General features: G+C 48.5%; 1 protein-coding gene across 1 annotated transcript in view; it reads right to left on the bottom strand.

Annotated features, from left to right (window-relative positions):
• Positions 1-515: 515 nt before the first annotated feature.
• The window catches only part of LOC117730387 (E3 ubiquitin-protein ligase PDZRN3-B-like), a 32118-nt gene continuing 15910 nt past the window's right edge, over positions 516-16723 (bottom strand). Inside the window, exons 4-5 of the mRNA XM_034532071.1 lie at positions 14202-14362; positions 516-720 (exon numbers count right to left, since the gene is read on the bottom strand). Of these exons, the coding sequence (XP_034387962.1) occupies positions 516-720; positions 14202-14362 (366 nt within the window). The remainder of the gene's footprint in view (positions 721-14201; positions 14363-16723) is intronic.

Below are 16723 nucleotides of genomic sequence, written 5' to 3'. Positions count from 1 at the left end.
CACACACACACACACACACACACACACACACACACACACACACACACACACACACACACACACACACACACACACACACACACACACACACACACACACACACACTTCAAACGTTTAGACAGGGCCCTCTCTCACTCCCTGCCTCGCTGCTAAAAGCAGGCCTCCGAGGTGTAGGGATACAAATGACCTAATCCAGGATAAACATATAGGTAGGAGAAGGTTTATATGTCTGTGCTCTACCGAGTGAACAGCGTGCCAGTGTTTTAAAAGTGCAAACTACCCAGCATACCTCCCGGTTGCGTCCCGTGCAAATGGAATACCGACATCTGAAATTGCCGGCTATTAATAAATGGCCGTTTATGAGCCGCCGCGCCGCCTCTAGGATATGTGGGGTGTGTGTGTTTTAAAACGCACTCAGCACTAGTTTATGCAGGTGGTTATCAGCGTATATCTACATGAAGGGCATGCGCAGGCCCGGAGATGGAGTTTCACTGCGGTGCGTGTGCTCATCAGGGCTATTGGTTTCCGCCGACGTTCAATGCTCCGACGCTCCCGCGCCCGCGCCCTCGGAGCGTGGCGGTGAGGGCGACACGGATCGGGTTTATTTTGCTCGCGCCAAATTGACGGCTGATGTAGAGCTCCCCTTTCGAACGGCGAGGTATCACTGCCAGGCCCTCTCGCCCTCCCCCCGCCCCGAGAGCGGCAGCCACGGACTTGTAACTGCAGGATCGGTGGGAGATAACGCCCCCCAAAGAATATCTCACACACACACACACACACACACACACACACGGGTGTAACATGCACGGCTGGTCATGATGGAGCGCTGTAGTGACACCTGTTCCTGGGTTGCCACCAATTGCGAGGGGGCCTGGACCAAAAACAGACCGGGGCCTGGACCAAAAACAGACCGGGGCCTGGACCAAAAACAGACCGGGGCCTGGACCAAAAACAGACACGGGCCTGGACCAAAAACAGACCGGGGCCTGGACCAAAAACAGACCGGGGCCTGGACCAAAAACAGACCGGGGCCTGGACCAAAAACAGACCGGGGCCTGGACCAAAAACAGACACGGGCCTGGACCAAAAACAGACAGGGGCCTGGACCAAAAACAGACACGGGCCTGGACCAAAAACAGACACGGGCCTGGACCAAAAACAGACCGGGGCCTGGACCAAAAACAGACACGGGCCTGGACCAAAAACAGACAGGGGCCTGGACCAAAAACAGACACGGGCCTGGACCAAAAACAGACCGGGGCCTGGACCAAAAACAGACACGGGCCTGGACCAAAAACAGACACGGGCCTGGACCAAAAACAGACCGGGGCCTGGACCAAAAACAGACACGGGCCTGGACCAAAAACAGACCGGGGCCTGGACGCCCCGCTGACACGTCATAAATGTCATAAACGCCTGTTTTAAAGGCTTGAAAGCAAGAAAACTTGTTGCTTTCTCTTCTTTTTACGAGGACAGAAACCAGTGAAATTGAACATGGAACAACTTCCGATTACAAATTACAAAGTTGAGGTCATTAGCCGAAACACACAAAATACAGAAATGACAATAAGAAGTTTTTTTTTTTTTTCTTACTTGAAAACAAAAAAAAGGAGCCACGGTCGAAGCAGCGAGCAACGGTGCGTTGACGTTTCGTTCGCAGTCGCGAGCGCAACTTGAAGGAAGCGTTTTAAAAACGCTTTAAGAGATTTAGGTCATTGCAAGAGCCAGTAAAACATCGCTCTCGCTGATCTGACTGATGGTGTCCAACAATGTGACCACACAAACCAGGGAGATATTAATGTCACCTCTCCAGAGTCCAATTGCGCACACACACACACACACACACACACACACACACACACACACACACACACGTCATCTGCTTCTTCGCTCAGGGCTTCAGAGTCAGGCCAGGGAGATGAGCTCAGCTCCAGCTGGATGCTGAGGCCAGCTTTACGTCAGTCCACCACTCCTCCGGCCCAGAACCACACGACGTGGACTGCAGCGCCAGGTTTTTCACATTCAACTGCGACAGAACCTAAATCACAACTGCTCTAAATCAGCCGCTCCTCAGCTGACGCAATATTTCATTAGCGTGTTGTCTCCAACCAGACTGGTGGTGGGGCTGTGGTGGTGGGTGGGGGAGGGGGGGGGAGAGAGAGAGAGAAACAGAGACCGTATACATATTCTGCTAATGAAATTAGAAACTGTGTGGACGTGAAACCAGTACAGGAACCGGCTGGGTTTGGCTTTAAGCTGATTTATGGTCTCCGGTGGTGGAACAGGGGGATTTTCGGTCCAGACCTGAATCACGACTGAAACTACGAGGAGCCAATTAGGAGACCGGCGGTATGGGGGACAGTGTGGATTTCAGCTGGTCCACCACCAGTGAGCATTGTGCTCCACACAAAAAGGCCTCTCTTTACCCAGTGTGGTTGATTGGTCGCTAGCAGCAGCGTTAAGTTCCAAATAAAACCCAGCGCGGGTTGGAAGCACTCTTGAGTGCAGAGTCAAGTCAGATTTTCTTGGGGTTGGGAAGCAGCTTTCAGGAGGCGAAGCACTACCCAGAGAGCTCAGAGCTGGCTCTTCATGGTTTTGACAAATGGGTAACGCGCTCCGGGACTCATCCCTGCATAATATTAAAAAAGGCCTCGACTTGGGCTACTTCACTGAGAGGAGTAGAAGAACTGCTTTCATCTCCACTGCGGCAGATCTTGACAAATAACAACAAATCCGTCAATCAAACGGCAACAATGGGAGCAGCGACGAGCCTCGAGTGCCGGCGATCAAAAACGAAAGATTCCGAACGCATCGCGGGTCCGTGCGCTGCTGCAGAGCGCTCGTCAGCCTGCACCCCCCCCCCCCCCCCAACCCAACCCACCTACCTCCTCCCCAGCCTCTTGCACACCGAGCTCCCGGAGGCCCACACCCTAACCTAACTGGGCGGCATGTGTTGGTAATTTGCAAGCAGTTGATGTTGATTAGCTGGGTTATGACACCCTGCGACCTCGGCCCTAGCCGAGCACATAGACACACATTCTCCAATTAGCCCCTTTGGCGCTCGGGCCATCAGGCTTTACGGGGCCATAAGAGGGACTTATGTGAGAAGTCTGCAAGGATTTAGCTGGAGCCTCTCTCTCACACACACACACACACACACACACGGTGGCACACAAACGCACCGAGTCGCTGCGCACATGAAATTGATGCGTTAAACTCGGTTATTTACATTGCATCCGAGCAGCTGCTGCACTGTAACTTGCCAATGAACTTCCAGGCAGCTAATGATGTGTACGCCACACTGTGCTTTTTTTTGTTGTTGTTGTTTTCATTACAAGTTTCACAACTCCCCGCTGAACTGCTGTTATCCCCTATATAAACTCATAAACTCAATCACAGTGCAAAACTGTTCTCGGGGAAAACTTTGTTTTCGCCGACACACTGTTGTGTCTGAGTGTGAAGTAATTCAATCTGTCAGCTGGTGTAGTGGTGTGAAACAACATGAACACGAGGCTTAGCACCACCTGATGCCGCTGATTCTTACTTTCTTTTTTTGTATACTAGTGGCAAGTACTCCGTAAAAAATGTAACAGCATCTGTAAATAAAGTAGATGGTAGATAGTTGGTGGCACCAGAACGTGATTTGGCCTCACCCTTTTACAGCGTGGTATTCTATGAAGGACTCGGGGGTCAACCGGTTTAGACCCCGTCCCTCCCTCAGCAGAGCTTTTGCTTTTTTTTGGCCGCTTCAATTTCACGGTCGAAGCTAAATGGATTATTTTTGTGTTAAGCACCACTACATACATACGTACGGTATGTGCATGTAGTGAGACGGTTTTAAATAGTCTCAAAAACCCTAAAAATGTGCGTCCACGTGATGCAAGCGCATAGAACTGTATCACAAATTCCAAGGATCACGGGGCGGCTCGAGTTGACTTTGGAGACGGGGATGAACCCGACCGTCGTGGTCGTCTCCGCTCTGGAAGGGGGCGGCGACAATGATAATGATAAGTCGCGCACTCGCATCATTGCAAACCACGTGAAATGCAAACTCGCAGGCCCTGTAGGTTATTATTCAAGGTTTTTTTTCTGATGCTTCTACTCTTTCGTTCTGGCTGGCCGTAGATAACCACCACGGGAGTAAATCTCGTTGCATTATCTGTTTAAGAGCATTCGGGAAAAAAAAAACAGACACCAGATCAGATTGGGAGAGGAGCCGCTGGCCAGGAGCCGGCTCCCCCACCTTGATTCCTTCCCTATAAGAGAGGTAATATTCCAGCAACAGGGCTCAATGCTGTGTTGGCCCCGCGCGGTGGCCCGGTGACAGATTTAGTGCTGTTCTTGAATCCTACTGGGTTGAAATGACTTAATAAAGTGAAGCTGACATTTTGAGTACAGAAGTGGAAGCCATGAAGGAGGGTGGAGTGGGAACGCGAGGACTGTTTCCTATCCAGTCGGACGTGTGCGTGAGTGCTCGGGTCCGCCGAAAACCTCCCCGACCTGATCCACAGCACCACACACAGTAACCGCGGGGGTGGGGGGGGGGGACCTTGGCAACCGCTGCCAAGTTCTCAAGTCGGCTTCCTGTGTGGGGATTGCCTGAAAGCGAGAAATGAATGCCAACTCGGCCATTTTTGGGGGCCGGCATTATCGCGTCACAGGAAAACGATGCGAGGCAAGCACTCGCATCGTTTTGCCTGCCTGGAAATTGGAAACCTTAATGTTAGGCTCTAAAGCCCAACACTAAGTCCTTAGATATGCCAAAATGACTTCACTTCGCAAGACTCCAATTAAAAAGGTCCAAAGCTCAAACTGGCTGTCGCGAAAGACGAACACACGCGGACATAAACCCGCACACAAAAGATTTAATTCCTTACAGTTACGGATTCAAATGGGGAATAAATACATAGCCAGTCCTGCGATGGTGATGGTGGTGGTGGTGGGGGGGGGGGGGGGGGGGGAGTGTCTGTGTAATTGCACCCCTCACCCCGGCCCCGCTCCCTTGTCCCACCACTCCGCTGCCTCCCAGACATGCACTGATGGAGAGATAAGTTGAAGGTCATCCTGGGAGAACAGAGGCTCCGCTCAGGAATGTGTGGAATAACACTCTTGTTCTGCTGGACAGAAAAGGGCGGATCGGGAGGCTGGCATGGCGTCGTATGGGCCGGTGTCATCACCGCCGTCGATACGTGCGCCCCGGGGGAACCCGATGACTTGAAATTTGGGAGAGCTCGGCAGCGAGATACAACCCCAATTTTCTCAGATTATTCTCCTTTAATAACGAGTCAAAAAAAATACATATATATATATATATATACACACATATATATATATATATATATATATATATATATATATATATTTTAAAAAAAAAATGAAGTGAAAGGAGTTTGAAATTAAACTATACGACGTTGGCAGACACATCAATCTTGAAAAAACAAAGAAATTCCAAAGCTGCGCCTTGCGTGCAGCTGTTCACGCAAACCAAAGCACTTGCGTCGGCGCTAAAAACGCAGCCAGGGCAAACTGGTAAATAAGATTGAAGAGTGAAAAATGGGACGCAGTTCTGACAACAGATCTCTTGAAAGAATCTAGTAATAATAATAAAAGATTATTTGATTCCTTTTTAAGGCTCTGCCAAAGTGTGTCGTTTCCAGACAACAACAAAAAAAACGAAACAAAAAAGGAACACCAGATCGTGATATATGACATGAGAGAACACTGACATCAAACTGATGAAATATGGCCACTGATCTGGTTTGAAATGTGATGTTTGGATAGGCAACAGAACAGGACTTTGCCGCCTCGTCCCCCACCACAAACATCCATTAGTGTCATTATTCAAAGCGATAAAGAGATCCAACTGACACATCAAAGATATGCACATTGTGGTAACTGAGCTCTCTATTGGCAGTGTTGGTCTTGCTCTGCACACAGACATTAATAATGTGTTTGCGACATGCAAGCCTCCCAGCTGCTCCCAACCAGAGCTGCGAAGGCTGGATGAGTCAGCATGTGAGCTGGAGGAAAAATTAATATGGCTGCAGATCTGTCATACAGCATGAGAGTAACCGTGCCAAGCTCAGGCAGCCCAACATGTTAAGATCCAATAATCACCAATATGCACATGTACGGGCATTATCGTGGAAATCATGTATAGAGGGCTTCAGGCTTTCCATCAGCAGGGATGAGACGCTTTCTCAGCAGACCCACGTTTGATTTAGGAAGATAAGACTGAGTTTATGTTCATTATTTTTTGTTCCGGTAGTGCAGCTTAAAAGGAAGTGGAGTTTGACCACAAAGGGCGTGGTATGTTTTCTTTGTATCTGATCCGAGCTCAACTAGCTTATACACGAGGACAACTATACACGCAAAGAAAAACGAGAACATATCCTTGTGTAATGCATAATTGCCTTGAAACGAGAATAAAAAGATCGACAGGAAACAAACAAACTGGGGTTTTTAATGTTCTTTCAAAACGTTGAACGTTTTGGTGTATTTGTTAAAATTCTCATTACTTTCCAACAGCGAAAAAAAGAAGAAGAAGAAGAAAACGCCGCGCTCATTGTTGTTCATAATGATCATTTTGGGGGGGGCGTGGCCTTGGAAGGTGGCCTGAGGGGAAACATTATTCGTTTTTACTCTCTGCCAAAGAAAGAAAAAAGAAACCAGATCGTAATAATCACATGAGAGACAACTGACAAACTGATGCTAATGTTTAAATTTAAAAAAAAATAATTAAAAAAACGATATCTGGTGCCAGACTAAGGCCAAATGACATCAGTCCGAATTTAGCCCGACTCGACAAACATGAGACCTTGCAAATGTGATCGAAGGCACTGCCAGTGCTCGTTTTATCCCATGTCAGTGAGTCACAGTGGAAGACAACTATTGCAGCTCCATGGATGCCCCACAATGTCTCACGGGGGCACCGAGCATTCTTCTGTGCACTCCTGTACCCATTGCGAAGATAAAATAAATATATTGCTGTTGCAATAGAACATTGAAGTCAGTTCCTAGCAGCTCTTTCCAATCACCTATATGGCACGCAAGTCATGGAAGATGGCCAGCTGTGATCAATTGGATCCAACATGCAGGAAGCCATGTCTCTGGTGAAGACATAACAATAATTTATGACTGTACGATCACAGTATCCCTCTCAACAGGCAGAGATTAGGTAGTCTGATCCCAGCATTACCTCAGGTGGTAACATCTCATTAGCTACTAGCACATCAAATCGTCCATGTAATGGGAAAGAGCATTTACCTCAAAGATCGGCCGTGTCTATCGACTGAAAAGGAGACGGCACTAGTGAGGAGACATCTCTCAGTTTCACGCTATGTGACTGAAGTGACAGTCGGCTGCACCAAGCAACGTAGCGACATGCAATTTGACATGCTTTGACACAAATACATATATTTCCGTTAGCAAGATTGCTTATCCAATCGCATCCGTCTTGGTTTTCCTGGGCTACATGCAACATCTGGATAGACCCATGGGAGGTGGGAGGTGGGTGAATATGTGTTGGTGAGAAACGCCGATTGAAGAAGTAGAAAACTCCATGGGTACATTCAGATATATATTCAAGGCTAAACTGATAGTACTGGAAATTCACTTTTCAAAGCCGGCAGATGGATGGATAGTTAAGTGGATGGATGGGGTTTTATACATTGGCATCTGGATCCCGGTCTCCGGGTCGGACTGGACTCCCCTGCTGATAGAGGTCACGAGGCCTTCCCCTAACCTTGGTGGTCCCCGTGCTGCAAGCCTTTCACTACACTCACATTGGACCACACATCCAGCTCAAAAGGAGAAAACATCAGGGCTGAAAGTGAGCAGTGGGTCAAAAACTGGACCAGACTGGATGTGCTTAGATAAGCAGAACCGGGGAGGGGTCTGCCCCTTAGAGCAATACAGCAGACAGAGAGCCAGCATACAGCCTCCAGGCACAGCAGCTTTTGAATTCACCAGCAGGAATAGAGAGGATCCTGTTTTAATTCCACTCCCTGCTTTGGGTCACTTATATTTTCTTTTGCCAATATGGCTCCGTGAACTCCCCCCCCCCCCCTTGTGGTCCTGATGGGAAGCTGTACAGGAATATTTTCTCAAGCCTTTTCTATAATGACCAGACATACACCATTCCCTCTTTTGTCCTTTTGTGTTTTACAGTATACAAAGCTCCTTTCAGTAACTCAACACAACCTTTGTACAGACTTGACAAGCTCATGATGTCACACTTGCTTTGGCCATTTAGCACAGTCCTTCGCAGCGGAAACGTTGCACCTTTAAAAAAGAAAAAAAAGGTTGCTGTGCTTCTTGACAAGCCGCCAACATCTAGAGCCAGCATTGCAGACCATTTTGTCAGATGTCACCTTCTTGCCTTTGTTTCCTCTTCAAAAAACACAACCGCCAGAAGACATGTTGGCAGTGTGCAAACCACGGGACACGTTGCACGGGGACATTTCTGAGCCCCAAAGAAATTCATTTGATAAAAACAACTCGTATCGGATCACGCTGGGAGAAACGTGCAATGGTTAAAGTTTTAAAAAGGAACGGCAGCCGTGGTCTGTGGAACCGTACAATGCAAACATTTGTTCCTTGGCGACCGCGCAGCAGAAACATCAGCATCCTTTTTAAGCCCTCTCCAAAGAAGAACATGTTAACAACTTGCCTCTCGAGCCAGTTTCCGTTCACGAGTCCAAATCTCCGGTCGCGACAATGTAGTTCTTGTTCTAAACTAACAAACTCGACAAACCAAAACCACGCACACAGGCTTCCTTAACGATTCACAAACCCAAGCATACGAGAGATGCATTCCTCGAGCATGCCTTGCCACAGTATTCTCATATTGCGCTACCTCATGGACAAATGAGTGATTGAGCTTGACAGGCCTAGATGTTGGTACTGCAGCGAGGACTTGATTACAGTTGCAGGATATAAATGTAAGACAAAAGGTTTGAGTTCTTATCATTCTTTGACTCGTCGACTTCAGTCCTTTGGTTCTGATCTCTTTCTCCTGACAGGTCCCCTCTCATTCTTTTGCCAGGGCCCTGAGCCTCTCTCGTCAAAGACATTTACAATTTACCGATCAAACTCCGGAATGAACAGCAAATTGAAGGTATCTCTGAGGAGGTACAAAAATAAAAATAAAGGATCAAGTTAATTGACTAAAGTGAATCATGTGTTTTGTGGGCGAGCGCTCCTCCTCTGGTTCCAGTCGGATGATTCTGGTCCTTGTGATGCTGAAGGGGAGTGCAGTTTAACTCTCTGTGTTGACTTTCCCTCTCGGAGTAGGAGCTGGATAAACAGCTCAGTCAGCTGTGAAAGCCAATGCAACGGTTTCCTCAGGAGACGCTGCAACCAGGTGATGCCCCGCCCCCCCCGAAACTCGCCTTCTCTGTGGTACTTAAGCCTCTCTCACGCAAGTTGGTTTTCCTTCACCACAACATGTAAAAGAGTGAGCTTTATGAGAAGTGCTGAGGTGCCAGGCCACAGACGCATGCTGGGGGGGAAATAAAATAAAATCACACGTCACTGCACTTCATGACCACAGGGGTACGTGGAAAGTTGCAACTTTAAAAAGTTTTTTTTTGTTTTTTTTTAACTGTGTAATTCTGGATGATTCATAGAAACAGCTTTGAATGTTAAGATTACAATGACGCTATTCCAAGATGGACGTTCCAACAGGATTACACTATCTTTCTCCCTCCCCCACCCCAAGTCCAGACTTAATATGTAGCTCCAAGCATTCCACATTTGGACACATCGACGAGGAACGAAGCATTAAAACCACCGAGTTGCATTTTTTCCCCCGAGAGTCATACTTGATTAATCAGAGGGGAATAGGGGGGGGGGGGGGGGGAGAACAAATGTGTGCTCAAGATGAGGAGGGAACCGACTGAGGGAACAGAAAGAGACACTGAGGGCTGAGAGGGCAGGAGCGAGCGAGGCTTTCAAAGTCATGAGCGGCCGTGCGGTGGCACAGAAGCCTCTTGGAAAAAAAGGCAAAGCAGGAGAGTTATTTCACCGCCCCTCACCGCTGAGTGAGTGGAGTCTCCAGTCTGGCCCCCTAGAGTTTCTGCATCATGTAATTTAATTCATGGCCCGCGAAACACGGGCCTAAGACACAGAACCGCAGCAGCCATTTATGAATGACGGCGATTTTGTGCTTTTTACTGCCAGACAAATGAGCGCAAAAACATCTGAGAAAACAGTTCCAGCGATTCCAACAGCAACGCTGATCCCCTTTTGCTTGTCTGCAAAAACACGGGGTGCCAGAATACAAGCTTATTGTGGGATCGTGCAGTTAGCTCATACCGTACTGGTACAAGTGGTGGCTGTTTTACAGCCATTGACCTCATAGTGTTGGCGTGCGCACACACACACAAAAAAAAAAAAAAGGTAAAGATTTGTTTTTCTTATCCTGCAGAGCCATGTTTTAGCTATTCTTAAATGCCTTACGGTTACACGAATGGATGCTCCAATTACAGGCGTACAGGAAAAGAACGGCGCCAACTGTCGAGGCATACTACTTACAGCCATTGTAACGTGAGGCAGCGCGGGATCCAGCAGAATAATTGATTTGGAAGCATTGCAATCACACTGGGTAGTGCCGTGTGCTCTCAATGGATTTCAAACGCTTCGATCCTGCCCACCGCCTCCCAATCCTTCATTACCTCCTCGGGTGCAGCACACTGAAAGGAATTCAACGTCTGTCACTGCAATGTGTCGGAGTGAAGTGAGAAGTCGAGGGCAGTCGGATAGTTAGGCCATGGGGGGGGGGGGGGGGGGAAGGGGGGGGGGGACTTGCAAAAACCCTCGCTCCCATGTATGAAGCTGTGCTCATGTCCCTGGCGAGCGCCCAGCCTGACATCTGATTACCCCCAGCCTGGTTGGGGGTCTTCTGAGTCGAGTCGGAGGAAGGTCGCGGATGAAAGAACCGTTTGATCAGAGCTACATCAGCCCGCCCCTAATGTACACGCTTACATAAATATTGACCGGATTCGCAGGGTCATGTAAATTGCTCGGCGGTAGAAAGGCCGGCTAGATAGCTGCAGCACGCTCGAAAACGAGTCCTTTGGGCTTTGAACATGTTTGAAAGTGTTGACTTTTGCCACTTGATGGATCGCTCGCACTTCAAAAAGGAAACCCCGCGAATTCAACTCCCTTTGAATGGCCGTGGAACATACAGTACGCGCTCACGTCCCCCTGAGTTTTAATGCAGCCTGCCGGCGACGGGGAAACCGAGTCCGCTCATTGAACACGAGTGATGGATGGCAAAGGCATTCGTCTAGACACATTTTTAAGGAGCCTTCAAAAGGGTTGGACTCGAGCGAGGATTTGTGTATTTGTCTAAAAACCTGCCTGATGACTCCCTGACAAATGAGCTTGCGTAAACAAGCCGAGCAGATAAAGTCTCACAGTTGGAATGTTGTGCCCGAAAAAAAAAAAAAAAGAGCTTAGGCGGACAGCGAAAGTGGCGGTTGGGGGGGGGGGGGGGGGGGGGGGGGGGAAGAAAAAAAACATCCATTGTCGCTCACATTTAGTCACTCTGCACGCTGAGTCTTTCAACAAAGGACGCAAAGAGCAGCACATTTGGTTCAGATCAGTGAGGTCGCGACCCCGCACAGGGTTTATTTGGACCTTTGCACCAAAATAATCACAGGCCTCCGCTGTGACAGACATTAACAGTCTGGACCCACTTCTCCGTCTCACCCCCTATCTGAAACGGGAACGTAAGGCCTAGTCTGTGCCACCAACATTTCCTAATTATTGTTTGACTTCTGGAAGTGGAAATGTTTTCTCGCAGGAGGCAAACATGCTTTTATCGGGGTCGCGGGGATGGAGAGCACGCGAGTGTTATGCGCTGCGTCCGCGGTTGGTCTGCAGAAGAATAGTCGGCTACTTGGAGGTAAGGGACTGGGAGGAGGGCCAGATGAGAAAAGAGACGCTTTCTTCTTCCTTAACCTATACCTTTTAATACGCAGGAGACGGCCACACATGTGGTTCTTATTTCCACTTCTTATTTTATTTTTATTTTTTTGGCGTGCCGGCATGGGATTTGAAAATGTTATTGCAACCATCAAAATCGAGTGGCATTTAAAGAGTTGCGGCATACAGACAAAAAAAAAAAGGAAGACGAGATCAAAATGTTTGATCTGGTCTAATTTATGTAGGGGCGTCTTTATCTGGGTTCTCGGCCCCCAGCTGTAGTCTGATCAGACAGTTTGAGCAGCCTTTCCGGGAATAGTTACCGCGATGTGAATCGGAAAACGTGGGCCATTTCTTGAGATGGTTACCGAACGTACATTTTTTACAATTTGTGCCAAGTTGGTGTGAACGCTGATGAATCAATTAATAAAAAATTGGATCACTGGATCAAGACCGATCGGGCAACTGAAAGTCTGTGTGCCCCGCTCCGTCTGGTCAGGGCCTGAGGCCGTTGCCCGAACAGACGGGCGCAGCACTGTTACAACACCAACAACTCAAATTCTCCCAAAGAAAAAAAATCTGATAGAAAGGTCTCGTCTTGATGTGCCAACCAAGGGACAGCTGCGAGCGGGCTTACATTTCTTTGGCTCAGCGTCAAGGAATTTGAGCGGCGGAGCACAACGCACACCCTGTACCTGCGATGCCTTGTATAAATCTTCGACTGCAGGGTAAGACAGCAGCTGTGCAGAGCACACTACATCTTATCCAGACACTCAAGGTTTCCTGTCAGACGGGAATAAATGTTTTTATTCCCCCCCCCCCCCCCCCCCCCCCCCCCCCCCCCCCCCCCCCCCCCCCCCCCCCCCCAAAAAAAAAAATCATAGATAAAGCTGGGGTTGTGTTTTTTTTTTTTTGTGTGTGCGCTCGTTCGAAGTCATAAGCCCACAAATAAAAAGGGCCTTGTGTGAGATCCCGTGTGTGTGTGTGTGTGTGTGTGTGTGTGTGTATGTGTGTGTGTGTGCGTGCAAGCCAAGCCCCGGTAGTCAGCATGGCTTTGCTGAGAGACAGCAGCTGCTGGCCGGATATAGCATGGCTAGAGAGCAGAGAGGCCACAGTGTTAAAACCAGCCTCGTTAGTATGCAGCCATAAAGAAGGACGATAGAAATTCCGGGATGAAAAATAAAGTTTTTAAGCAAAGCCGACTGGATCTCGTAGCGATGCCGTTTTCCCCCTTTACTGTGGGGCCACATTCTGCTTTATCTACATTCTGTCCTGCTTCAGGTGGCTGGATTCTTCAGCTCTCATACCTTCCATGTTGTGCTCTTGTTCTGTTTGTTATCGCCCGAGGTTGCGTGTCCTGGCCTGGCGGAATAAGACGAGATGAAGCAATACGATACGGACACCAAAGAGAAATGGATATATCTGGTGTAAATCTCGGTGGCATCCGGGGAGATGGTGACCTCGGGTTTGGAAAAGCTAGACTGAGCATAGGTCAAGAATTCAAGGAGGGTCAGGTGGGTGAACTCCATCCCTGACCCTGACAGACAAAAGACAAAAGGCCCTCTGCAGAATAAATTATATAAATTGTGAGACTCAAACAATTCCAGGCTCATTTCGGACCACAGCCAGAGCATAAAGCCTCTTTCTTTTTAACAGACACAGAGCTGCATCCCAGCATTTCAGCCTGCGCAGACTCTTCACCGGCTCAAATTAACTGAAACACGTCAGCACTCTGCAGGAGGAAAAAAAAAGGCTCCCTGCTTTACCCAGCAATAATTTCCCATCTTTCCTCTTGGCAGCCTCCTTCCATTTTATTTTCAGGGGTAAAACTGTCGCAGAAGAGGAGAGTGTGGAAACTGCAGTGACAAAAGGCTAAATGTTCTTCCATTTTAAAGTAAGCCCAAGGCAGCTGGGCTTATGGTATTAAAAAAAAAGAAAAAAGAGAGAGCCTACAATGGCCTTACAAAAGGCCTATTGTCTAGCCGGAATGGGCATGACGTTAGAGACATTAGACGTTAAATGACACTTCTTCTTTCTTTCCCCGCTCAGACTCTCCGCTACGAGCCTGCTGTTTTCACAGGATGAGCTGGGAGCTCTTCCTCCTTTACCACCTGCGCACGTCAATCACGCATTTGGCCAAGCGCGGAAGATGGGGGGGGGGGGGGGGGGGGAGAAGAGATCCCTTTGGATCTTTCTCCCAAGATGCCGACAAAATGTCCGCCACTGCTAGCGTCCTCTGGCATACCTTCGCTGATTTAAATGCTACGTACTGTTTGCTGGGGTTCTTATCAAAGCGCCCCTCTGTTAGCGGCGCGTAAAGGGTGTCTTTATTGACACCTTGGCCGTTGACCTTGGCACGTGGCGCCGTGCTCTCCGCCGGTGGTCCCTGGGCTTCTCCGGAGCCCTGCCGCTTATTTTCTCTGGCCGAGCACTATCACAAGTCACAATCTACACAAATGTGTGGACACGACCCATTCGACCTCAGGTACGAGGCGTGCCAGTGAGTGAATGGGGGAGACAAGTTATGAAACGTATGCTTTTGATTAAAAAAAAAACAAAAAAAACATTTCTGCAAACTCATGCTGAAAAAGAGATTCACAGGCGACCTCTGAACAGCGATATTCAAATTCATAGCAGCTCCTTTTCAAACTACAGTGTGTCCCCGAATATAAAACAAACAGCTATGAATTTTTATTCTGAATACCCGGCGATACGAAACATGTGGCACACTGTAAATCGCTGCAGGTGGAATTATAAAACAGAGAAGTTTGCACTGTACACCTGTACATACTGGGAAGAAGGGGAGTGTTGGGGGGGGGGGGGGGGGGGGGCACACTGTACATCCCACTGTAAAATAAGTCATCCTCCGAGGGCAGCGAAAAAAAGAAAGAAAAAAAAGACATGAGCACGAGGAAATATCTCTCACTTCTCTTCTCCCTTTGGCTGATAAGTGAAAAGCTTGCTCAATGGCGACGGCCATTCCTCCGGGCTGCGTGTCAAAAAGGGAAGGAGGAAGTCTTGAATGAGACGGAGAGGTGACACTTGAAAGGGAACATCTCTCCCGGGGGGCGAACGAGAATAAAGGCCGGGGCAAAGCGGCGTAACGAGAGACGGCGCTGACGAACAATGCTTTTTGCTTTTGTGCTATTTGCACACATTTGAGTTAAAAAAAAAGGCAGCGCGGCGGCCCGCCAGTTCCACTTGCTGGGCGGTGAATGGAGGCGAGCTCCAGACCTCCTCCGGAGAGAGTGGGGAAGCCCGTTTAAAGAGGGGTGTCTAGCTGGGATTAGAGTGAACAAAACCGTGGGTGCGCTTCTTCACTGTGGCCCATCGCGCGTTACAGTGTTGCCAACGACGACGATGGCGCTCGCCGTTTTGGCGACGGGCGGAGCTCGTCAAGTCGTGCAACGGCACGAACCACCAAAAGGTCGGGAATGCAACCGAAAACAAATGGACTTTCTCGATCCTTTGTGCCCTTTGGGAGAAAGTAACCCACTGTTTAATGGTCGGATACATACGCGTGATTTTAGGAGAGACATCACTCGTTCAAAAGAAACAAACTGAAACCATTCCCTGTGGGATGGGAGTCAACCGAACACTTCCTCTTTGTTTTAAGCTCGCTTACGAAGAATCTGAACGCCGAACAAGTTACAAGTTGAGAAAGAGCAGGTGTGCATATCAAGTTGAGTTCTCTAAAAAAAAGTTCTCTAAAAAAAAACGTGTTGCTGTATCCCAATTAGCTCAAATTATTATTGAACATCTGTCACGTACTGGAGGGACAATTATGTACGGTGATGTCACCCTGTGTGTTTCGCACCTGTTAAGTCCTCACGGAGCCTCGCGGAAATGAAACGCAACATCTGTTGGCGGCTGTGTGTGGCCGCGGCGAGCACATGCTGGTGAGGCGTCGGAGCGGCTTCGGGCTCGTTCTGAAGGTCAGACTGGCACGTTAAAAATGGGAAGGAGCGATGCAAATCGAGAAAAAAAAAAAAAGGCACGCTGCCGAGACAACTTTTTTTTTTCTTCTTTTTTCTCTCTAGATCAGGAGAAGTAATTCACCCGTCAAGATCAAAAGACACATTTGTATAACAACGCATGAGATTACACATCACAGCCGACACAACCACACCGACGGAGCCACTTCAAATAAGCTTCTGAGAACATTTGCGGCGATAAATAAATAGGCAACGCAACGGCTTAGATTGATCTAAAATGCCGACTCGCGAGCCAAACCAACAGAGCTGGTCGGACTCGTTTTTGCATTGGGTGGAGATGGAGTGAACCAGACGTCACTACATTCACCATGCGCACGTCCCTCACCCAATGCTCTCTGCAGAGATCCTTGTTACTACGCCGCCGTGACCCTACATAGAGAACGTGGCAAAACGGGTGCGAGATCGTAGGCGCTCATCGGGAGGTGGAAGAAAAAAAAATTTAAAAAAAATGGTTGTGCCGAATAAAAAACGCCAGACATAGTAGCGAGGAGAAACGTAGCTGCCTCCTCAAACCCTGAGCCCGAGGACCTCAACCTCCCGGGAGGAGGGGCCAACTTTGAATGTTGCGTTTTACAAAACCGCGTCCGACAACATTCTTATCACCGTCCCCTTAAAGTTTCCTTATGTGAGTTCGGATCAGACGCAGTGCTTCAGAATGGAACACATTGCGATCTTTAAAAAAAAAGAAAAAAACGTGACGATTTTTTTCCGTGGTTTGTGCTAATAAATGACGTTTGGCTTCCCCCTGTGTTGCCCCGCTCCGAGCTCATCAGCTATAGCAAAGGACCCCTGCATGA

This window comes from Cyclopterus lumpus, chromosome 5 (genome assembly GCF_009769545.1).
Source record: "Cyclopterus lumpus isolate fCycLum1 chromosome 5, fCycLum1.pri, whole genome shotgun sequence".
In the NCBI taxonomy this organism is placed as follows: Eukaryota; Metazoa; Chordata; class Actinopteri; order Perciformes; family Cyclopteridae; genus Cyclopterus; species Cyclopterus lumpus.
This window is presented reverse-complemented; position numbering and strand designations above follow the sequence as displayed.